General features: G+C 51.0%; 7 protein-coding genes and 1 non-coding gene across 8 annotated transcripts; 4 read left to right on the top strand and 4 right to left on the bottom strand.

Annotated features, from left to right (window-relative positions):
- Window positions 1-406: 406 nt before the first annotated feature.
- Window positions 407-2,317, bottom strand: IWZ02DRAFT_379627 (major facilitator superfamily domain-containing protein; the record flags this gene model as incomplete). Its single annotated transcript, XM_066765051.1, has 3 exons — window positions 407-1,756; window positions 1,803-2,027; window positions 2,078-2,317. The coding sequence occupies 3 exons, from the start codon at window positions 2,315-2,317 to the stop codon at window positions 407-409; spliced, it is 1,815 nt and encodes a 604-aa protein (XP_066621825.1).
- Window positions 2,318-3,080: 763 nt separating this feature from the next.
- Window positions 3,081-4,439, top strand: IWZ02DRAFT_521340 (peroxisomal membrane anchor protein conserved region-domain-containing protein; the record flags this gene model as incomplete). Its single annotated transcript, XM_066770786.1, has 5 exons — window positions 3,081-3,110; window positions 3,160-3,166; window positions 3,219-3,462; window positions 3,541-3,625; window positions 3,678-4,439. The coding sequence occupies 5 exons, from the start codon at window positions 3,081-3,083 to the stop codon at window positions 4,398-4,400; spliced, it is 1,089 nt and encodes a 362-aa protein (XP_066621824.1). The 3' UTR covers window positions 4,401-4,439.
- A 1,593-nt stretch (window positions 4,440-6,032) lies between these two features.
- Window positions 6,033-7,859, top strand: IWZ02DRAFT_470289 (cytochrome P450; the record flags this gene model as incomplete). The annotated part of the gene is made up of 5 exons (XM_066768788.1): window positions 6,033-6,161; window positions 6,232-6,487; window positions 6,539-6,707; window positions 6,762-7,426; window positions 7,489-7,859. The coding sequence occupies 5 exons, from the start codon at window positions 6,033-6,035 to the stop codon at window positions 7,857-7,859; spliced, it is 1,590 nt and encodes a 529-aa protein (XP_066621823.1).
- A 29-nt stretch (window positions 7,860-7,888) lies between these two features.
- On the top strand, window positions 7,889-9,093 carry IWZ02DRAFT_298256 (S-adenosyl-L-methionine-dependent methyltransferase). The gene has a single exon (XM_066763888.1). The coding sequence runs from the start codon at window positions 8,040-8,042 to the stop codon at window positions 8,781-8,783; it is 744 nt and encodes a 247-aa protein (XP_066621822.1). The 5' UTR covers window positions 7,889-8,039; the 3' UTR covers window positions 8,784-9,093.
- Window positions 9,094-9,389: 296 nt separating this feature from the next.
- Window positions 9,390-11,132, top strand: IWZ02DRAFT_379945 (cytochrome P450; the record flags this gene model as incomplete). The annotated part of the gene is made up of 3 exons (XM_066765073.1): window positions 9,390-9,780; window positions 9,829-10,586; window positions 10,635-11,132. 3 exons carry the CDS (start codon window positions 9,390-9,392, stop codon window positions 11,130-11,132), a joined length of 1,647 nt encoding a protein of 548 aa, XP_066621821.1.
- A 1,022-nt stretch (window positions 11,133-12,154) lies between these two features.
- IWZ02DRAFT_379681 (uncharacterized protein) lies at window positions 12,155-13,892 on the bottom strand (the record flags this gene model as incomplete). The annotated part of the gene is made up of 5 exons (XM_066765055.1): window positions 12,155-12,431; window positions 12,482-12,591; window positions 12,647-13,045; window positions 13,236-13,676; window positions 13,734-13,892. The coding sequence occupies 5 exons, from the start codon at window positions 13,890-13,892 to the stop codon at window positions 12,155-12,157; spliced, it is 1,386 nt and encodes a 461-aa protein (XP_066621820.1).
- A 2,231-nt stretch (window positions 13,893-16,123) lies between these two features.
- Window positions 16,124-19,364, bottom strand: IWZ02DRAFT_421682 (kinase-like domain-containing protein). The gene is made up of 4 exons (XM_066765849.1): window positions 18,442-19,364; window positions 18,174-18,391; window positions 16,864-18,125; window positions 16,124-16,816 (listed from the first exon to the last, which is right to left on the bottom strand). The coding sequence occupies exons 1-4, from the start codon at window positions 19,086-19,088 to the stop codon at window positions 16,607-16,609; spliced, it is 2,337 nt and encodes a 778-aa protein (XP_066621819.1). The 5' UTR covers window positions 19,089-19,364; the 3' UTR covers window positions 16,124-16,606.
- Window positions 19,365-20,013: 649 nt separating this feature from the next.
- IWZ02DRAFT_t78 lies at window positions 20,014-20,111 on the bottom strand. The gene has a single exon. It is a non-coding gene; the product is annotated as a tRNA-Arg (tRNA).
- Window positions 20,112-22,978: the final 2,867 nt, after the last annotated feature.

Here is a 22,978-nt window from a genome sequence, read left to right as displayed (position 1 = left end):
TGCTCCTCCCTCCGACCTGCCCGCTTGTGATTCCTTGCCTTGGTCTCCGTTTCTCAGAGGCATGTTTCGCGGCTTCCTGGCCTGCTTGAGTCCAGCAAGGGATGCGCGAGAGTTTGCGTGGCATCGATTTTTGATTCGTGCTAGTACAACCACATGGTCAGGGGACTGGGGAAGGCTTCAGCTGATGCATGATGGTGGTTTGAGTAGGGTGGTATGTCTTTTGCTTGCTTTGCTGTCGTAAAGAAGCCCGAACTGGATCCGGCACTCATGCCATCTTGGATCCTTCTCTTTGTGTCAAACATGCAGCGATTGAAATATTTACAATGGAAGATTAGGAGCGAGTCTACATTATGCACATGCACTTTGAACCCCATTAACCTCCCACCAACTTGGCAACTTGCGCTACTCAATCCCTGCGCCAAAACTTGAGACGAAGACCACTTCTCGGTTGCTTTTCGACCCCGTGTACCTCAGGCGAAGAAGAGTCGCTGTCAAACTGCTCGGCGTCGGGAAGGGACTGCTCGTTGGTGAGCCTAGGGTTGCGCAACACAAGGCCAAAGAAGATAAGCAGCACCGAGAGACCGATGCCAGCGATGCAGAGGTAGCGCTGGACGTGGCGGTATGCGGTGATGGTGGCGTCACGCTGGGGGGTGCCAGGAGGGTACTTTGCGGCCCAACTCAGGGGGTCGCCGTAGACGGTCGTCGCGTCGGCGTCGCCCAGCTCATTTTTGAGCTCGCTGGGCAGAATCTGCGACCATATGGCGCCCGAGACGCACGCGCCCAGCGCGGATCCGATGTTGTACATGCCCAAGAAGAGACCCGTCACGATGGCAACGTGCTCATGCCGCGTGGCCGCCTGGATTGATGCCTGCGCTGGGTACGGGAACAGCCCACCAGCGATGCCCAGCAGGATTTGCGCGCCGACGATGCCGCTGTGTCCGCTCTCGCCGCCCCGATAGTAGATAAGCAGTCCGAAGGCGACCATCCAAAGACAGGTACCGAAAACGATGAAGGGCTTGAGGCGGCGCACCTTGAATACGACAACACCCAAGATCCAACCGGTTAGCACAGAGCAGAAGCTGTATAGCGATATGATACGCGTAGCACTCTTGATCGATTCGTTAAAGGCAACAATCAGAACCGTATAGAGATAGTCAGACTGCATCATCCAGGTCCAGTTGAGCATCAGGGCAATGCCAAGAGCACCCCAGACGGCACGGTCTTTGAGGAGATTGAACGGAATCAGGGGGTGGACTGCCTTCATCTCCCACCAGACAAAGGCGGGAATGCAGCAAAAGCCCACGACTAGCGGGGCTATGATGTGGCCATCTTGCCATTTGCTCGAGACACCTCCAGCCAGCGTCAGGGGGACGAGGAGCAAGGCAAAGACTGCAATCATCAGGATGATGCCAACTGTGTCCAATTGCCAAAACAGGGCAGTGACAAGACCTCGGCCGCCAAGGATCTGGAACGGCGTCTTGTAGCCGGCAAGGTCTCCGGATTTGGTGGCTCGCCGGTGCGCTATCTGCAGAGCAGCCAGAAGAGGGATGGCACTGGCTGGGTAGACGATGGCCCACATGCCGACGCCCCATTGCCAAGTGGTGGTCTTGAGTGTCGATGAAGTGATGTCTCCACTGACCCACGTGTTAATGAGGGCCGGAGTGGCTGGAATGTACGAGAAGAAGAGACGAGAACGCAAAGACGTCACATCAGCTACAATTACTTCAACGAGGAGAATCACAAAGGTGTAACCAATCTGACATTGTTAGCTCGTATTTGAGGTTGAGATCGGCAGGACGCACCTGATAAAAAACGGCGCCGGCGGCAAAGGTGGAAACATTGGTGGCAGCGGCTTCGATGATGGTTCCAAGGACGTAGAAGAAGATGGAAACGAGCACCAGCTCGACACGGCCAAAGACGTCGGCAATCTTGGATGCCGTGGGCTGACCGGCAGCAGCAATGACGCTTCTGAGGACATTGACGGATGCCAGGAGACTGTGTTGGCTGAAAGACGCAGTCGCAGTTGTCTGGATTGCATCAGCCGGGGGTCCGTCGAATCGGTTCATGTACAACCTACTTGATATGTTGAGCGGACGGAAGCATCGAGCGAGTATGCATAGGCAATCAGGAACACGCCAACGAAGAGGAAGACGCGGTCAAACAAGGTCAAGTGGGCAGAAATGGCCTCGATGCGCTTGACACCAGGACTCGTCGCTCCCAGCAATTGGACCTCATGGTGGTCAGATGAGGGGGCCTTGGCGTCGTGCTTGGAGTCGTCGACGACGTCGGGAGGGGTAGGGGCAGGGTCGGAGGCCATGCTCTTGTGCAACCAGAGCAGGACGAAGGAAGGAGGGAACTGGATGGGCTTTTCAATCCATTCCACTGGCGCGGTAGGTTTATGACGTGTCAGAGTAAAGAGCGACGAGGCGAGACGGACCGCCATGCGTCGACTGAGTTCAAAATTTTCAGGCTGGGCATTGTCATGACCTTGTTCAATGGCGCATGAGCGTGAGGCCGTACACAGACACACGGGAGAATTGCACATCTCCATAGGGAAAGTCCCTCATGCAGCTCCTGATTAGATTGATCTAATCGACCAATCTCCACGTCTCTCAGCAGGCATGCTCCCTGGCGCCCAGAGAAAGACGACCCTCAGTGCGGGATGAGGACTTGGCGAGACCGACACGAACGGAACTTTGTTGCTGCTTTCGGAGCCGATGTCGCTGCTGATTAGGCCGAGCCATCACGAAACTTCAGCGGGGAAAAGGACTGGATGGAGCTGGAGATTCGCAGCTCTGGTGGCTGTGGCCGTGAAGAAAGAAAAAAGAAAAAAGAAAAAAAAAAAAAAAAAAGAACGAGGCAAAGTAGTGGTGTTGCCGACGAGGGAAGCCTGAGACGGGACCTAGGTACTTGGGTAGTTGAGATGCAGCCCACGTGACCCGATGCCGAAGGTCACGGGAGGTGAGAGCCTCGGCCCACCTCGCGCGGCCCAGCCCGAAATGGACGTCACATCACAGCTGCTGTGCGCACTGAACCATCGTCTCTCTCCATGACTTTTTGACCCTGCGCCCTCTGTCAAAATGGTCCGCGAGGACCTCATCAGCTCGGCTGTGAGTCGCACCTCTTCCGCACCATTTCTCTCCTTCTAACCCGACATAGGTCACTTGTAAGACCTGCTAGTTCCCACCCACTCTTCCATGCCGTCTCACTCTCCGCAGTCCTCCAGGACCCTTCGGTCGCGAGCGCCCCCGTCGACAAACGGATTGCTTTTCTGCAGTCCAAAAATCTCACCCAAGATGAGATTGACGCCGCTCTAGCCCGCGCCGGCGAAGGCGCTCCAGCTTCGGTGCCAGCTCCGAATACTTCGACCACGGCACCACAGACCTATGCCTACCAGCAACCTCCCCCACCGCCGCCTGGCTATGGCGCATATCCATCTTACTGGCAGCAACCTCCGCCACAGTAGGTCGATGAGCTGTTGGAGTGGTGGCCCAATATTGCGATCTGGAAAATCAGATGGCTGACAGGCTGGGATGATAGAGTGCCGAAGCGCGACTGGCGAGACTGGTTCATAATGGCTACAGTCATGGGTGGAGTAGGCTATGGATTATATTTCACTGCAAAGGTACGCGTTCTCGCAGATTGCGCATGGCGGGACACGCGCTGATTCTGTCCAGCGTTACATCTTCCCGCTCATTGCGCCGCCTACGCCACCACAACTCGAGCAAGACAAGACTGCCGTCGACGAATCGTTCAGCAAGGCATTTGCGCTCCTCGAACAGCTCAACACGGATACTTCCGCCCTCAAGTCTGCCGAAGAAGACCGCACAAAGCGTCTCGACTCTGCCATTTCCGACATGGAGACCGCCATGGAGGGACTGAAAGAATCGCTGAGGCGGCGGGATGTCGACAGCCGAAGACTGGAGGATGACGTCAAGAGCCTGCGTGACCTCATCCCCAAGGCCCTCGAATCGCACAGGGAAAGCACCGACAACAGATTGAAAGACCTGTCCCAGGAACTCAAGAGCCTGAAGACCCTAGTCGGCAACCGCATGGGAGGTGCTGCCAGCGTGCAAAACCCTCCCTCGCGCCCTGGCTCTGTCACGTACGGAGGTACAGGCATCCCCTCAACCAACGGTAGCGGCACACCAGGGTCCTCTACACCTGTCGGAATCACTGGTGGCAGCGGCTTAGGCGTTTCTCAAGACGCTCCGCAAGCAACTTCGCCAGCTCAAACCCCAGGCGCTTCCAACACAAGCGCGTCTACCCCGTACAGTGGCAGGTTCACGAGTGGGAGGGCATCGATTCCGGCATGGCAGATGGCGGCATCGAAGACGAATGAGGAGAAGAAGGACACATCCGAAAGCGGAACCGTTACCGAAGCTAGTCCCGGAGCTTGAAAAAAAGCTTAGTTCCAGTCTAAATGCGTTGATTACGGCACGGGACGTTTTGGCGTTGACTGACCCAATGTTCGGAATTAAATACACTTTGAGATTAAGGACCACAATTTTAGTGTTGCAGTAGGGACCAGGGGATATCGACTCCGCGTGGGTGGAATACACACGCGCCCGCTACTTTGGAGGTAGCCCATGAGATTTGGCAAACACCAAGTTGGGCTCGTTCCTTCCCTTCGCAGCCGTGGAGAAGAGTGGTCTTGACCACCGCTGATGTGGTTCTCGCAATACTTCCGATATAGCTTGACCTGCCTGCTGAAGTGCGCGAAAACAGTCAAGAAATACAATCCGTTGTTTCTGGAAAGGAGCCCTTCGAAAGGCCGCGATGCTAATCGCGTGGGGCTGACTTTCCGCTGGCACCCGATGCAAATAAAGCCACGGCAGTCTGTTGCCATGCTGCTTGCCGGCAAGCCCTTGTCACTGACCTTCGAAATTTTGAAGAACGCATCAAGTATCGACTCAACGCCTCCAACATCTCAAACCTTTCTCGCTGGGTACTGGCAATTGCCATCTTCAAAAGAAGTGAACACCGACCATGCCTGAACGATGTTTGTGCGCTCACTAATAATTCTTGGACGGCGCACATGTTTTGGGAGCAGCATTTTGCACGTTATCCAGGAGACTCGTCTAGGTCCACACCAAGCTGTACACTTGACTACAGTAGTTGATCAAGTCTTTCTCGGCACTGAGGTGGAGAGTAGCGAACGCGTGCGCTCAACCACCTCATATCATCCCAAAGTGAACAGCTCGTCGAGTCCAATCCTACACGATTTGACAGCCGTCTTAAATTTTCCTTGGTCCTCGAAATTCGAGCGGGCCTCTTGAAACTTGGAACCGCATTCTGATGTTTTCAACGGGCAGCATCTCAAGTCTCTCCGGAATGGCGCAACTCGCTACCCATTTCCCGCTTGTCTTCGGAACCGGCAAAGTTGTCATCCGCTACCTCCAAGCTCGTTATCCTCTACGCCGCGATAAATCTAGTTAAAGGTTTACTACGGGGCAAGACTTGGCGCCTCATCAAGAACAAGCCAATAGCCAACCTCGGACCGCCTTAGTGGCGGATACCTCGGGGGATGTCTGCTGGGAGTTTCGAATAGGTTGCTGGTGTTTCAATTATCTCTTTTAGCGAACTACAACGGAGGTCACGAGGATTACAACATTATGTAAGAGAAAGAGAAAGATCAAGCTGTGTATTGTAGGGCACTGGTTGAAGTCGAAACATCTGCTTGTGAGAGGGCAGGGGGCCTAGGCTACATTGTGAGCTTGGAGGTGAGCATTTTGCAGAGTTCCCGAATGACGTACTCTGCTGACTTGTCAGGATTGGCATATTCCCCACAGCTGCTACTGCGACGTGCAGAACAAGGCGTAGAAACTTTCTTTTCCTCAACGGTGGGGAGGCTACGTGCGAAATGTTTGTGCGGGTACGAAAGGTCAGCGGGGTCGTGTTTAAGTAATAGCGGCTTGCGTTGCTACAAGCTTTTAAGCTAGAGTGTCGGTCCTCTGCCCTCCGTCCGAACAATACATTTAAGAGCATTTACTCACAACACCTTTTCTCATCGACACCGCCACAATACCGCTATGTTGCAAGACACGCCAATTACATTGACAGCCGTCCTTGCGGCAGTTGTCGCCTGGGTGGCCTACTTCATGTACAGACATGCTAATGAGGAAATCAAAATACGTCGCTACGGTGGACATGCACCAAGCGTGCGAAAGTGGTGGGATCCTCTTGGTAACAATGCGCTCCATTCTGTCCGAATGAGCGCTCCACTGACAGGTAATAGGAGCTACTTTCATATGGGGTCTCACATCCCATTCCCTCCGAGATGAAAACCTGGAGTTTTTCCACGACCAATTTTGTCTCAGTGCTCATGGGAGAAAGCGTCCCTACAACTATGAAGTCAGACTGTGTGGAAGTCGGTTTATATTCACTGCTGACCCAGACAACGTCAAAGCAATGTTATCCACCCAATTCAATGACTACGGCAAGGGAAAGAGAGTGCGAGATGATTGGCATGACTTGCTGGGCGAGAGTATGGCTGTGATTCCCCTGTCAATTGTGTCGCCTAACGAGTATCCACCAGGCATTCTGACTGCGGACGGGGAAAGCTGGCAAAAATCACGCCAAATTGTGCGTACCTACTTCACCAAGCAACGTATTAGCAACCTCGTATGCTTCGAGAAGCACATCCAGCGTCTGTTGCCGATGATCGGAGGAGGCGGCGCTGTGGACGTCAAGGACCTCTTGGCCCGGTAAGTCACTCGACTGATGGCCCCTGAGATGGACCAAAGTTGATTGGCTTGCAGCTTCGCTCTCGACGCTTCCGCAGAGTTCACTTTTGGAATCGACATCAACTCGCTCCACGAGCCGAAGACTGAGTTTGCGAAAGCCTTCGAGACGATACGCGCTACGCAAGCACTGATTGAGCGCGCCGGAGCTTTCAAATTTCTGATCCGACGTGGCGAGTTTCGACGTCAAGTCAAAGTCGCAAAAGACTTCATCGCACACTACGTTCAGGAAGCGCTGGCTCTCTCCCCAGAGGATTTGCAGGAGCGGGACAAAAAAGACAAGGACTACACATTTCTGCACGCCTGCCTTACTTCGATCAGGGACAGCACGCGCCTAATTGACGAAATCTTGACCGTCGTCACTGCTGGCCGAGACACTGCCGCTCAGACAGTCGCGCTATGTCTCTTTGAGCTCTCACGCAACCCAGCATACGTCATTGATATGCGTCGCGAGATTGAAGAGCAAATTGGTTTCGAGCGACAACCGACGTATGCTGAACTCAGAAGCATGAAGCTGGTGCACAACGCCCTGAATGAGACTCTTCGGCTTTACCCGAGTGTCCCTTTCAATGGTCGTACTGCGCTACGAGACACGGCTCTGCCACGCGGTGGCGGTCCAGAGGGAGAGGACCCTGTCGGCGTCCCCGAGGGCACATTTGTTGTTTGGTCGGTCCATGTGATGCGTGAGTATCCTTCAACAGCTCGCTATCCGGTTTGATTTAGGTCCTGCTAACCTTATTTCTAGACCTCAGCCCGGAACTACTGCCTCCCGAGAGCGAATCCTTTCCTCCAGCACATCTTTGGCGGCCTCACCGCTGGGATGATTGGTATCCAGAATCCTGGAGCTATCTTCCTTTCAACGGTGGTCCTCGCATATGCGTTGGGCAACAGTTTGCCATTACTGAAATGAGCTACGTGCTGGTCCGAATCTTGCAGCGGTACAGTCGGATTGAACTGAAGATGAAGGAGCCCCAAGAGACACCCAAGACTCATAAGTGGGTGCGAAGAGGCGATGGGCCCGAACTGGCGGAGAAGTTTGCCCAAAGAAGCCCCCAGATGGCGACTGAGATCACGATGGCGCCACGTTTTGGTATTCAGCTGGCTTTTCGTGAATAGCTGTACACGCGGCAAATTTGAAAACAAGCAAATGGTTCAGGGTTTTTACGACAGCTCCTCCTCCACAGTAACTTTACCTCTAGTTTCCGCGGGAGGAGAGGGAATTTAAAAGTGACAGGTACCGAATGCAAGACCTACCTTTCCATTTCTCTTCGTCCATCTTAACACGAGCGGAACACCATGAAGCCAGTATCAAAACCGGTATCGACGAACTCTGATACGTCTGCAGGCGCAGGCGCAATTCTCTATTCGTCCTTTGCTCTTCGCTTCATCTATGATACCCTTGTACTCAGAATCTTCTGTCCTTACGTGTGGGGCTGCGCGGCACTCACGGAACTTGCTGCGTTCTTTAACCGCCACGTCGCTACCGCCATATCTCAGTCGTCCTCAAGGAGTTGCCGCCTGCTGGACATGGGTGTCGGGACGGGATACTTTCCCGCACAGGCGCCTCTCGATGACTCGAATGAAATCGCGCTACTCGATCTCAACGCCAACTGCTTAAGCGCGGCCGCCTCTCGGATCCGCGAGGCTCACCCTCGCGTCAAATGCACGACCTTCAATGCCGACATCCTTGAGCCCATCTCCGCTGAAAAGCTCGGCGGGCGCTTCGACGCCATCTCGATGATGCTTGTGCTCCACTGTCTTCCAGGTCCTCCGGCTCGCAAGGGCGACATGCTGCGACGGCTTTCAGGGTTGTTGAACAAAGACGGCGTGTTGTTTGGAACCACTGTGCTGGGCAGAGACGTCACGCACAGCTTTATTGGAAGGATCTTATTGTGGCACCTGAACAGAATCCGTGGTTTTGACAATTACGAGGATGACGTTGCGAGTTTTATCAGGCCGCTTGAGGGCTCTTTCGAAAGTGTCAACTGGAGAATTGTTGGGCGAACTCTGCTGTTTGAGGCGAAGAAGCCAAAGGCGTAGGTTGTGGGAGAGTTCGAGCCTGACCTTGCGAGATCTTTGCGAAGCACGTTTATGGGGAAAATTTGCCAGCTTGTTTCAGAAGTTCGTGATGAGTTTTGGTGACCGGAGCACAGTGTTTGTAGAAAGAAATAAGACGTTCGCCAGGAAACAGTCATCCGCCATCAAAGCCGCGCTGAAGGTGTAGTCGTCCGCCATCACAGCTGCATCTAAGGAGCAGCCATCTGCGATCATAGCTACGACTGCACTTGGCAAGCTGTTTTTCACAGCGAGTGTCGTTCCTTTTTTTCACCTACTGTTGGTGGGAGAAACGTGACAGGCTTTTTAGATACATAGACCGGGTGGCTTCCAGGCGGCTTCTGGGTTGTTGACTTTGCACCCGCTTGACTTAGTCATTGGCTTAAGCTTGACGGGAGCCGAATGTCTTGAATCCGCCCACATCCTTCCATGGTGTCGTCCTACGGTGTCTCGGCAGCGTCCATGATTAGTTTCAACGGTTTCTCTCTTTGTGCCACGGCTCACTAAGACTCGAACACTATGCACATCTCTGAAGCTCGGACTTCCTCTCAACTTTCACAACCACAAGCCGTCCAAGGATCATTCTGAAAGATGTTGTCCACGATTTACACTCTGGCCATCATCGTACTTTCGTACTTTCTATGGAATCTCATCGGTCTTATCAAGAACATACGAGTAGCGCGGACTATCGGCATCCCTGTCGTGTGGAGCCCAGTGTCGACAGAAAACCCACTATGGATCATATGCAGCAAATGGGTGGCGCCGCACATACGGCGGCTGCCTTTCGGCGACTGGACAGACTACAGCACGATCGACTGGATCTGGAACGAAAGAGAAAATGGCCTAAGGGTGCTCCGAAAGTACGGCAAAGTGTTTGCGCATGTCATGCCCGGCCAGATCGTGATTCATACTGCGGATGTGACCATGGTCCATAGGGTGCTCAGCGACCGACGAAGTTTCCAGAAGTCTTTTGGGGCAGTCTGTAAGTAGAGCGTTCAGGCTGGCAGAAGCCATTGGATCACTGACATAGCAGACATGCTTGATATCTACGGACCTAGCGTGATTTCGCGCGATGGGCACGAATGGCAGCGCCATCGCAGAATCACGACACGGTCCTTTGGGGAGAGCGTCAACCGCATTGCATGGTCAGAAGCTGTGCGTCAAACGGGACAGATGATTGAAATATGGTCCCAGGATGGACGCGGGTTTCGATCAACCGTCAAGGATTTTACGACTTTGACCCTGAACGTTCTGATTCGCGCTGCTTACGGAGTCCAGTACGATTTTCGTGATCCATCAGAGAAGCCTCTGCCAAACGGCCATACCAAGAGCTATTTGGAGTGCTTGCGCGAGGTACTGGACCTGCGCAACATCGTTCTCCTCAACATCGTGCCTAGCTTCGTTTTCAGCTTCCCCTGGGCGCCTCGCCGGCTGCGCAGCCTCAAAGCCAGTTACAAGGAGCTCGAGAGATATCTGACCGAATCTGTCGAGGCCTGCAGGAAGACTCTGGATTCCAGCTCAAACAAGAGCCTGAATTTTGTGGAATCCCTGGTCCGAGACAATCAAGCGACGACATCAAAGTCTGGCGGTCTCGGTGACAAAGAATTACACGGCAATCTTTTCGTATGGACCCTTGGAGGCCACGAAACAACAGCAAACACACTGTCGTTTGCGTTCTTCTTGCTTGCGGCCTTCCCGACAGTCCAAGACTGGCTTTTTGAGGATCTTGACGGCATCGAGCTCGATTACGAGTCGTTTCCCCGTTTGGAGCGTTGCATGGCTGTCATGGTGAGTCTAAGAGGCATGCATGCTGGAATCGGCCGCTAATTCCTCCAGCTCGAAACGTTGCGCTTGTTTCCAACCGTTGCTCTCGGTTCAAAAACAACAGGCGCCTCTCCTGTTCCAATGCAGACCATGGAAGGCAAGACTTTCATCGTTCCGCCCCACACAAGCATATCTCCAAATCTCCCGACGCTCCAGGTGCTTTTGGAAGTCTGGGGTCCTGATTCGTTGACTTGGAGGCCGGCAAGGTGGCTCGAGACGGACGATGGCCAGCTTCGAAAACCCATTGAGGGCTCTTTTGAGCCGTGGAGCGATGGCTTGCGAGTCTGCCCAGGCAAAAAGTTTGCGCAAGTGGAGTTTGTCGCAGTCGTTTCTCGCATCTTCTCGCGCTACAAGATCGAGGCCGTACCCGAGGGCGATGAGAGCGCGGAGGATGCCAGAGAGAGGGTGTGGAGGGCTGTCAACAAAACCGAGAGCGGGTTGACTTTGAAGGTGGAAAACTCGGAAAGGGTTGCGATTCGGATGTTCGAAAGAGGAGCAGCTTCGGGGTGACCAGATGCCTTTGAAGGAAAGCGCTGATGATGGCATGGTTCATCAACGTGTAGCGGAAGAGCGTTGCGTGCAGAGCCTCACCCGCTCTCATGAGCATGCTCTGGGGTGGGCGACAACTTGAAGTCTGGCAAATGGCGTGATGCGGTAAACGTGGGGAGAAGACCGGCCAAGAATATCAGCGGTGATCACGGCGATGGAAGGCCTGGGATGACAGATGGCACCGGCTCATGCTGCGTTGGAAGATGGAGACAGGATTGAGATTGCGAAGGACAAGTCGATGGCGGATGAGATGAATTGAGCGAGGCAAGCGTGGTTTGGTTGATGTGTTTGTTGGTCGGGGAGTCGCATTAAAGTCCGGGAGCGTAGGCGGGCCGTGCCCGGAGTGCGGGTTAGGTACCTGGTGTGAGACAAATTGTCGACGGCGCCCACTTGCCTTGCCTTGCCTTGCCTCCTTGAAGATGATTTCTTCGCTCTCACGCCCCACCGACTCCCTCTCTGCCCTCCTCCACCAAGCACCATTGCTTTTCTTCACGCTTCCTTGAGAGTGCATTGGCAAGATTCACGTCACAATTTGTCGCTCCCATTGTCCTGTCAGAGACCACGGCCCTGCACTTCTAATGCTAAGAAACTCCGGATCCCCTTCTAATGGCTGAGTATGCCATGACGAAACAGAACCTCCGACTCAACTCGATTCCAGCTTTTCCATCGACACGTTACTGGCAATCCCGCGACACTACAATGAGGCCGTCACCCGGCTGGTCTGAAAATGCTCGCTCCGGAGAAGAAGATTGAGACTCCAACAATCTGGAGGGGTTGGTTGAAAAGCCGACCGATACGCTGAATCTGCCATCTCCGCCTTGTTTTGGGTCAACGAGGGAGGCGATGGGGGAATTTTCTACTTCGGCAGACCGGTTCCGAAAGCGTGCAACGCAGGTACCTTGAAGAACCTGTTTTTGCTGTGTGACACCGGACCGGACAAGATGCAAGGAGCTGGAATCATACATGGCCCCCACGCTGTTTGCTCATTCCGGCCGTCTCTGGGTCGCCGATTTCAGCATTCCCATGGTGTCCTTCCCGATCAGGTACGGCATCTGCTCAAAGACTTCGGGAGCAAACGACCAATTACTGAGCTCTCCAACGTGTTCCCTGAAAGCCGCAGAAAGGACGAGCTTCCCCGACTCTGGCTCACAGTAGAACATGCGAGAATCCTCCAGCATCCAATTGATCGAGAGGTGGTTGAAAAGATCGCCGGACATGTATAGCTCGGGGTTGTGGAGAAAAAAATCTCGAACTGCCGGCCTGCACTTTGTCAGTCCCAACCCTTCTTTCCGTGGCCTCTTGGATCATACCATGGCAAAATGTCAATCGTGAGATCGTGCGGTATCACTTTCTGGAACTGAGTCGGCTGTATCCATCGAGGAAGCCTCTCCAGGTTTTCCCGACTTGGCCAAATCTGCCACTGTTTTATGGTCAACTCCATGCGCCCGGATGATTCCCACTTTTCAACAACTTACCTGCATCCAGTCTTTGACGAGTTCGGCAACCGCGAGTTTTTCAGCCAGTCCGGCATTGGAGAAGAATACATTGACCACCCGTGGAACCCAAGTTGATAACGGTTGCTCTTGGGAAAAGCCGGCCTCACCGCCGAGGATGGCGTCGATTTCGTTACTGTCCGAACCAAACACTTTTTCAGGCGCATCGCCATCCGCCCTTTGCGCTCGCTTGCTGTCTCGATACATGGCAAAGACATAGGTAATAGGGCTCACATTTGTTGTGCCTGGCGAGACAGGAGCATCGAAGCTCATGGCTGAATGATGGGAAGAAAGATCGGCAGCATTGGATGCCATAATACTCTGTTTACTGCTGGAGCTGTCGTCAGCACTCGTCCGTTTAGACTGGTTAGGTCCAATCACCTTTCTGCCGACAAAACTGCTGGGCCAGCCGAATCCTCTCTGTATGGCGACACATTTGCATTTGGAGAGAACGTGCTGTCAGGAATCCAAACGCCACTATCCCCTGTCCCAAGGAGCGAATGAGCCGTCCAGGTGTGAGTCTACCATTACTGTCAGAAGATTTACCGACGCATTCAAAACCCTGACGCACCTCGCTCATTGTTGGAAGTCCATTTTCGAATCCAGAGCTAACATTCTGCTCAAACCCTGGGTAATATTGTGTAACGTCTTCAGGACTTTCGGAGAGGTCATTCTTGCCATCGGAGTGCTCCCCTGCGGATTCGGCTGTGGGAGTTGAATCTTCAGCATGGGGCGCATCCACCCGGGATCCCCCAAGAATTTTGCGAATCTCATCGGGCGAATGCTCTGAAAACCCGCGTTTCGAGATTTCAAAGGCGAGCTTTGTTGCAGCCTCGCGCTGGGACGAGGTTGCGAGCAGAGGAAGAACCGACTTGACCTCTTCGAGTTCTTGCTCAAGCTTCTTTACATTGACGCGTAACGTTCCTTGCCATCTGTGCTCCTGTCGCATGTCATAGCTACAAGCAGAACCTTTGAGGGCACACGTGTTGCAGACGGGTTGCAATCCATTGCACTACGAGAGGCGCGGGTTGTCAGTCAATGTGCGCAAAAACGACGCGGCAAGTCGCACCTTGCTCTTTCGCTTCTTGCATGGTACACAAGCAATTGCGGTGATGCGTCCTCGTTTGGAACCAAGTTTAGGTGTGGTGGTGGTTGGAGACGGAGTGTTGTCCGAAGACTGCGAGGACAGCTGCGGAGGCGACGGGCCGACCAGGATAGGTCTAAACATTTGCCGCTGCTGGTACGCGGGCATGCCGCGTCCCTGGTTGGAAAAATTCGAGTTCTTGCTGACTCGGGTCTGGCGAACTGAGGAGGTTGAAGGAGGTCGTGCGGCCAACCGGTTCGCGATGCTGATGCGCTCGAGAAGATGCCGAGGGACAGATGCAGACGACGGTGGAGGGACTGACTCTATGGGAAGTTCTAAGCATTTTCACGTTAGTACTTGGAGTTGACAGCAAGCAGGCCATGTATTGGGCACCAGCGGGCGCGGGCAGTCCCCAGGCGTCGCGCCTCACGAAGCCAGAGTATCGGGCGTCGTACAGGCACGGCACGCTCACGCTAAGCCAGGCACTGCGCTCTCTGGATATCTTACCTGGTACCATGCCACTATCGGAGTGGTCTAGAGCGGTTCAGCGGTGCGTAGCCCGGACTTGACTGCTGCCGCCAAAGGATGTCCGAGTGCTGTTGGCGGCGACTGCGACCGCGCGCCCTTGCGTGGAAATTGCGATATCACGACACACAGGACTGCGCCGCCCACGCTGTCAACATTAGCAGCCAAGCAGCCGGTCAGGCGCTCACAACAAAAGTCGAGAGCGACAGCAGGGAACAAATGGCGGAGTTGCTTCCTACCAAGCGTCAGCGGCCAGGAGCGGTCAGTGTCAAGACAGGTTGATGGCGGCATTGGACGGCAACGGGATCCAAGAGGGGGCAGAGGTTTAAAAACAAACGGCCACGCGCTTCTGCCGGACCTGGATCCTTACCGCGTTCCAGCTCAACATGCGGCAGCTAGACTACTGACAGCAGCTCCAGCTTCAGCTTCGCTCCCGCCTTGTCTGATCTGCCCACTTTCGGTCACCTCACTGCTACCGCGCCTAGACACAAGGTTAGCGCGAGCATCAACTGCTCTCGCCGGCGCCAGACGGCCTTTTGTCTCTGCTTGTGCATTACTCGCTCCCTCTCTTTCGCCTCGCCTCCGCTGCCTCGGGACTGCATGACGCGGTTGCGGTATCAGCTTCGCAGATGCAGCCGTGGCCACTGGCTACATGTGATGGCCTCTTTGGTCGGCTTCTGTGCCAAGTCGTGTCCGTCGGTCAAACTCTAAACTCTATCCGCCTCCCGGCCTGTCAACATGTTTTCTTTGGGGGCCTGCGCTGACCGCGGGCGTGTGCGCGCCTTGTGTCATCTCATCGAGTAAGTCCTTTGCCGCCATCGAGGTCACCTCGTCTTGGCAGACGCGAGTCGACGTTGATGCACCGTGATGGGAACTGATATGGGTCGGCTGGTCCGCTAGGCCAAGGGCCAGAAAGCTTGTGATCACTTATCTCTCCCCGTGGACCCTGAGGCTGTACCAAGGCCCTGCGACCTGGCTTTCGAGCAACCTTTTCACAATCGGTCAACGAGAATCCCCCACCCCCACGGCACTTGCGGTCGATGTCCAGCCGACCCGTCAGTCTTGGATTCAGCAGACGTGATTGGCTGAGCTTGTACAGTAGCAGCTGCGCTACTAACTTTAGCCCATGAAGCGACAAGTCCCTGCATATAGGGGCCTGTGAAGATTTCGGCTGTTCTTCTGTAGTTCTAGTTGAGAAAGTCTTTCTACGGTTGACCCTATTTGTTCACACACTTCGTGTATAAAGTGAGGCTTGGTGAGATGGAAGTTCGGGAAATACAACAGCGACTGTTGTATCACAATGTACCTGTCAAAGCTCTGCCTCGTCTGTTTCTTTTAGTGCTGCGCTCGAAGACTCCTGCGCCCCCTCAGAAAAGTAAAAACACCAATTGACTGGCGTCATCTCTGTGGCGAGCATCTTGCTTTAAACAGAATGAATGCGAATCCCGATTCTATCAAAAAGAAAAAGTTACTCGATTTCAGCATCTTCCCATATCGTCCAGCTCTCGGCTTCTTCTGCTGTACCCGGAAGACCAGCGCAAGAATGGGGCTACGTCCAAAGCGCTTTTCCTAAAAGACACCGACACCTGAATTCCTCCCGACGCGCAACAGTCACTCTGGCAATCCGGATGGATGGCCTGCCCCAAGCAACTCAACTCTGTCACTGCTGCCCAATTTCAGTCACCCTTGGTTGAGACTTTTGTGACAGCTGTTCCGGATACCTGAGCCATAACAACGGCGATGTGATTGCCCAATGCGAAAAGAAAAACCTTGAGCTTACCTACGCATCCGTGTTCAATAGCTGTTGTAGATTTATCGCTTTCAGAGTTACCTAGCAACGGTCAAAGGTTGGGCCGTGGTTGGGCAGAGGCGGAGTGTTCAATATCTGGCAGTGCTTGGTTGCTACCCTATCTTGGCTGATACTGTACAATCTGCTCGTATGCGAGAGCTTGCAGAGAAGGACTGTCGGTTGGCGAGGACATTGATGCAGCTTACACGTGCGAATGGGCTGAGAGGACCACTTGATGCTTCAACACGGCATTTTCAAAACCTACACAACGCCTCGCCCGCAGACTATCGCCACTTACTTGTATGTACCCTTGATCCTTATTGACGCTATCCGCTATCTATGTTACAGTAGCAACTCCATTACCCAAAACCAATGCTTGAAAGAAAGAGTATTCGAGATGACTTCCGCAATGTGCCACCCAGTCTTCCATCCCCGGATTTAGCCAGCATGCGCCTTTCCTTTCATTTTGAATGATTCTGCCTGCGGCAATATCGTAGCTTCACTACACCAAGTACAATACAGCGAAAGAAGGACCAAAGCCGACTCAGGGCTTGGTGCGGTGGATGAAGGGATGGCGCAAGGCCTCGTAAGGTGTGATGCGCTTCTCCGGATTCAGCGAAAGACACTTGTCCAGGAAGTCGTGGAAGAGGTTGACTTCCTTGAGTTCAGCATCTGTCAGTCCCTTGGAACTTCCAATGAGACGAGACTTGAGATCCCTCGTTGGCTTCGTGAAGTTGATCATGCGAATGACATCCTACCCAATTGTTAGCATGGATCGACAAAAGGATCCTTAATGCTTACCTTGTTTGTGATCTTGTCTGTTTCCACGCTCCTAAAGAGGTTGAGGTTCTCATCAAAGTGCTCGTAAACGTAGTCCGCCCAGCCTTTTTTGAGCAACTTGACGCTCATCTTGCCACGGCATTCCTGGATGGAGCGAAGCATCTGATTGTTGTCACGTCCAGTAAAGAGAATCTTGCCAGTATAGAGCTCGAAAAGGGTGCAGCCGATGGCCCAGGTATCGATTCCGTAGTCGTGTGGGATCCCAAGCATAATCTCAGGCGCGCGGTAGAAGCGACTCACCAAAAGGCCAGCAGGCACTTCGCACTCGGAAATGTCCATGGCGGAGCCAAGATCGCAGATTTTGAGCACATTGCGAGTGTCGTTGACCAGCATGTTGTCGGGCTTGATGTCAGCGTGGACAACGTTGCACTTGCGCAGCAGGCTCAAAGCGACAAACATTTGCTGCGCATAAGAGCGGACAGCCCTGAGATTAAGCCCGACGTCACGACCAAACTTTTTGAGCACCTCTCGAAGATTGACGCTCAAGTGCTCGAAAACCATACACAGGTGATGTTTGTGGTCAAACCAGCGCAGCATGCGGATACAATGGCGCTTGTCCTCTGGATCGTGGTCTGCCAGCTTCTCCAGTGTTTCGATCTCCTTGACTCCGGCTTTTCTCAACACCTCGTCATTGCGAATGATTTTGATGGCAACAAGGGTATCGGTTTTGACGTCTCTGGCACGAACGACTTCGGAAAACACACCCTTGCCAAGTCTGGCTTGGACTTCGTAGCGGTCGTCGAGCAGCTCATTGAGAATCACCTTGTAGTAGCCTTGGTGGTCGTCCCAGACATCAAGCATACTGCTGTCCAGTTTCTTTACCTGCGGTGCCTTGCCAGACTCGCTAGGATTGGCAATGGGCTTGGAGACTGTCTCTTCAGCAAACATGTCGTCGTCATCATCTTCGGCAAACATGTCGAACTCGTCTTTGCGCTTGGGCTTCGAAGTCTCCTGGGTTTTTGGCTCAGGCGGTTGCGCATTTTCTTGGGCTTCGGCTTCTTGGTGGGCATTTCTAATTTGCTGCTGTTGCTCGACGCGAGCTCTATCCTCGTTCATGTCAGCAGTTGGGTCGTAGTCGGCCGCCGACGGCTCGTCCCTGTCTGTCGAATTATCATCAACGCGTCGGATATTTGCGAGGTCCTCGTCCTGTTGAACCTGGACGGCCGGCGGAGAACCGGGGTTAGAGCCGTCAGGAGTAGCGGGCGATGAGTCCATTGGAGAAACTGTATAAGTCAGCGCACATGTCTGTGTGTTCCCGCTTCGGTACTTACCCGATCTCGCCGGACGGCTGTCGGAACTCTCGTCTTTGGGAGTAGCTGGACTCGATTCATTTCCCAAATGGAGGGCTTGAACAAGCAAAGGCGTGGATTGACCCTTGTACTTAGCTTTGATGGCCTCGCGCCGCTTGCGGCGTTCTTCGATCAAGGCTGCTTCATCGACGGGGTGAACTTGAGGTGGAGCTTGGTCAACGACTAGCTCATCAGCCGACCTGAGCCAATCAATTAGCAGGTTTCTGACTGACGTCCAAGAGTTACTTGCTTGTCTGTCTGGGGTCGCACATCTCGCATTGGTTCGTCCTGTCCCACGCCATTGTGATGCTCGGCCCTAGAAGGTGGTCTGCTGGTTCCTGGAAGCTCGCGTGAGCGCCATTCCGCACCTTTTTCACGGTCGTGACGCCTGCGGTCTCGTCGGTCGTATGAGTCGTACCGGCCATTGCGAAATTCGGCGGAGTGGCCGCCTCTCATGTGTGAACGAGGTGGCGGAGAGCGGCTTCGATGTCCCCGGAACCGATTGCGGTCGGGGTCGTCATACCTTGGCGCGGGACGCGACGTGTCTCCTCGATCGATGTCTGCGTACGAGACGCGGTTTCGACGGTCTTGGTCATGTGGGCGCCTGTCTTCGTAGCGGACCTTGAAGCGACGCGGGTCCTGGCGCTCACGGTCACTGTAGAAGTCGTCCTCTCGACGGCGCTTTTCCCTGCGCGGTGACCGGGCTTTGTAAGGGGAGCGGGAGCGGTGACGCTGGGAGCCATTTTCATAGGGGCCCCTGGGAGAGCGCGAAACTGAGGCACGGGGTCTGGATTGACGGTCAACGCTGATGCCCCTTGAGGATGGCATTGTCGAACTAGTTGCCTTGTCGACCTGGTGCTCGTGTATTTCTCCCTCCGATTCGGATCTTGAGCTCATGATGGGAGTGGGGAAACTGTGGGATGGCGGTTGCAAGTGAGGCAGGTTAGCTTGCGTCTCCACTGTGAAAGCAGGCTTGACAGAAGTCGAACCAGCAATGATAGCCCTCTCCTTGCTCCTGAGCGCCGGCTGAGGCGGTCGCGATTGCGGCACAAGAGATGGAAGGACGAGTGAGGGTGACTGCTCGAAAGCGTCGCGGAAGCTCAGAGAGTAGAAGTGGTGTGAAGGTGCAATGGACGTTTGCTAAAGATGTGGAATAACCGAACCACCACCCACGGGCAGCCAGCTCTTGCCCCAGGCAGGACCTGGACGCGACCCAACGGCGGTGGCCGCGCGGTCGGCAGTTGAAGAGCCGAAGTTCCGACTAGATGGTCCGAGCGCCCCGTGAAACATGATGCAGCTACGCTGCTTTCCTAATCTGGCAGGATGAAGAATCTCTCTCCATGCTTTCATTCTCTTGGAATGCTTCGTCTTGAACTTCAGGCAGTGTGGCTGGACCTTGCGCATGGGGGGCAGTTACAGCATCATGTAGCATGGCTTAAATAGATTACTTAAATACAAGTTATTTAAGCTATCCATCGGAACGCTTCCCTTTTTATTGTGCTTAAGACACATGTAAACTAGAATTAGCTACTGTTAGGTGCCGCCCGTCATGGTCTAAAGGTCAGCGTCCTCTTCTAGCTTATGGAGTTTATGTAAGTGTCCTCGCTCCTATAAGGGCCACATGGGCATTAATGCATTATAAGTAGGTAAATCATGTACGGCGCCTAGATGCTTCACTTTAAAACTTCTCACCCGTAAGGCACCCTAAAAAGCCTATAACTCTTCTAATTTAACCTACTATTGCTCTAGAACGCTAAAACAGCTTCCTTTACAACAAAAAGCAATAATCTGAGACCATAAGAGAGTGCTAAAAAGCGAAGCTCGACGCGGATGGGACTCGAACCCACAATCTTCGCCAAACTCTTTAAGGAGAGTTATCCCAAACCGGAAAGCGACGCCTTACCATTAGGCCACCGCGCCATTTCGTGAATTTTCGCAAATTACATTCTATAATCAATCATCATTTACTTTCTCGAAAACTTCGCTTCATTTCCCTAAACTTCTCAGGGAAAGAGGATAGAACGGCCTTTTTTTTATAGGGTAGGTAGATTCACTAGTAGACTCCTACTTATCTATAAGTAGGGTGTTACGCTATCTAAAGCTAGATTCTATAATATTTTAGATATATATAGATGCCCTACTAAGGTACCCTATATTCTAAGGACGCGATTAATTAATTAATTAATTAATTAATTAATTATTTTACGTCTTACTAGAGCTATAGGCTATCTAAGACGGAGCTATCTATAGGGGATCCTACGTATATTTATAAGGTAAGTAGGGATGCCTAGCTAAAGAATCTTATATAATAAGGCGCGATTCTTAGTATAATATTAGTATAGGGTAGGTATAGATAGATAGTTTATCTAGGCTCTTTTTAGGTAAGGGGGGGCTAAGAACTAGCCTTCCTACTATTATCTAAGTAGATAGGTAGTATAGAGTAAGAGTAAGGAAAGGAAGGGGGATAGGAAGAAGGCATATATAGAAAAGTAAATATAGTATAGGGTAGTAGGTAAGGTAGATTATATATATACTCTACTATAGTATTCTAGTACTATCCCTAATAGTACTATTCTTAGTTAGCGTTATATAATACCTTTCTTAGTACCTATAAAGGTAAAAAAAGCGGGTAAGGTTTTTAACTAGTAGTATCTATCTTCTAGCTAACTAGTATAGTTAGCTAATACTTATTATAGAAAATAAAGAACGCTTAAGAACCTAGGTTTAATCTATGTTAATATTACTTACTATTTAATCTAGCCTAGTTACTACTATTAGATAACCGTATATTAATATTATTACTAATAATAGGGCTCTATACGCCGCCCTAGCCTAGGTATACTATATAGACGAATAGTATTAAGCCCTTACCTTACTACTAAACGGTTATCTAATTATTATTAGGAGTGGGAGGGTTTAGCTAGAGTAGTTATAGAGTAGTTATCTAAGTTATATTAACGCCTTCCTAATCTAGAGGGCTAGGGTCTTAGTAGAGGCTCTATATAAGGTAGAGGAGGGATATAAGCCTAGAGGGTATTAGGTAGATTATAGATAAAGGGGTCCCTTCCTAGATTATCTTTAGTTAGAGGGGTTCTAGGGTAGTACCTATAGGAACTATAAGTAGAGGGATTATAGAGCTTATTATTCACTCTACTAATAGAGCTTAGAATAGATTCTCTCTTCTTCTTTTTACTCTTCTTTTCCCTTAGTCTACTCTTTATATGTGCTATGCCCTAGTAGAAACCTTCATCTAATATATAAATTTAAGTATAAATTATTAACCGACATCTCCTTAGAATAGCTCTCTATAGGGTATAGAGGCTATATTCCTACTATTATTATTATATACCTAAAGTACTTCCTATATTACTTCTTTCCTAGTAGAGCTATAGAGTAGGTAGTTACTAATAAGATATTATAGTATTTATTAGGCGGTATTATTATAGCTATAGTTATCCTAGGCTATCTTACTAAACTATAATAGGTAGGCTTTAAAGTAGCTATAGTTTAGTTTTAATTAGAAGTAGGCTAATACTTCTAGTTATCTATACTTAGAGAGTTAGATAGACGTCCTTAGTATAGATAGGAAGTTATATACATATAACCCCTAGGATAGTATTATCTATACTTCCTAGTATTATATAGTATATACTATCTATTCTACTATAGTTCTTTATCGTACGCGTATCCTAAGGAGGGTAGTACTTAAGTAGTTATTCTCTAGGGTTAGCTTAGTAGCCTCCTTTATAAGGGCGTCTACTTATAGGTTTCCTCTAATCCCTATATAGCCTAGGGCCTATAAGAAGGTAAGACTACCTTATCTAGCTATAATTAAGTAGCCTATATCTATAGCTTAAAGTTATAGTCCTTAACCTAGTAGGTTAGACGGGGTTTAGAGGTAGTATAGTATAGCTTAGTTATCTATATATACTATAATCTATTATCCTAGCTATTTCTAGGTAGCTAACTCTATAGCCCTTATAAGTACCTCTAGTTCTCTATTATATATGAGCTAGTATGGTCTAGTATTTCCTCTATATCTTACTACTACTCTTATACTATCTTATTAGATGTCGTACGCTATAATTCCTATACCTACTCTATTTCCTTTTAGGATAGATGAAGCGTTAGAGTATAGAATAACTATCTAAGTTATATATCCTATATATCTAATATGTACTTAGGCTTCTTATTCCTTTAGGAGGTAGCTAATCTTAACTTTATACGGAGTAGTCTTTTTCTATAGGGGAAAGGAACTATGTTTAATTAGGCTTTTAGTACCTATTACTAGGTCCGAAATTATACTCTAGATATATTTAAGTTATATCTATCATCCTAGTATATTCTCTTATTTAAACTTATTAATAATTATATATACTAGGTATTAGTAACTAAGCTTAAAGAGTTATATAGTATATACTTAAAGTAACATATTATACCTTAGGTAGGAGGGGAGAAGTCCTACTTTAATTTCTATAGGGGTAATTAGGGAGGTCTAAAAGGCTCCTAGGATTTAGCGTAGTCTATTATTTTAAAGTATTCATCTAAGTATCTTAGAGCTACTAACTTACTAGAAAACTAGGGACCTATAATCTACTATACTTTATATATAAGCTAGGTATAGTTATTAGATAGTAGTAGGAGATAGTCTATATTATATATTAGCTAGCTACATGAGCCTACTAAGTAATTACTTTACTTAGGCGTTCTAAATTATCGTATACTACTAGAATAATAGGTATATATTAAACTATATCCTAAGCTATTAGATAAGTTACTTTAGCTAT

Source organism: Phyllosticta citriasiana (assembly GCF_038021145.1).
Source record: "Phyllosticta citriasiana strain CBS 120426 chromosome Unknown IWZ02scaffold_8, whole genome shotgun sequence".
Taxonomy (NCBI): domain Eukaryota; kingdom Fungi; phylum Ascomycota; class Dothideomycetes; order Botryosphaeriales; family Phyllostictaceae; genus Phyllosticta; species Phyllosticta citriasiana.
This window is presented reverse-complemented; position numbering and strand designations above follow the sequence as displayed.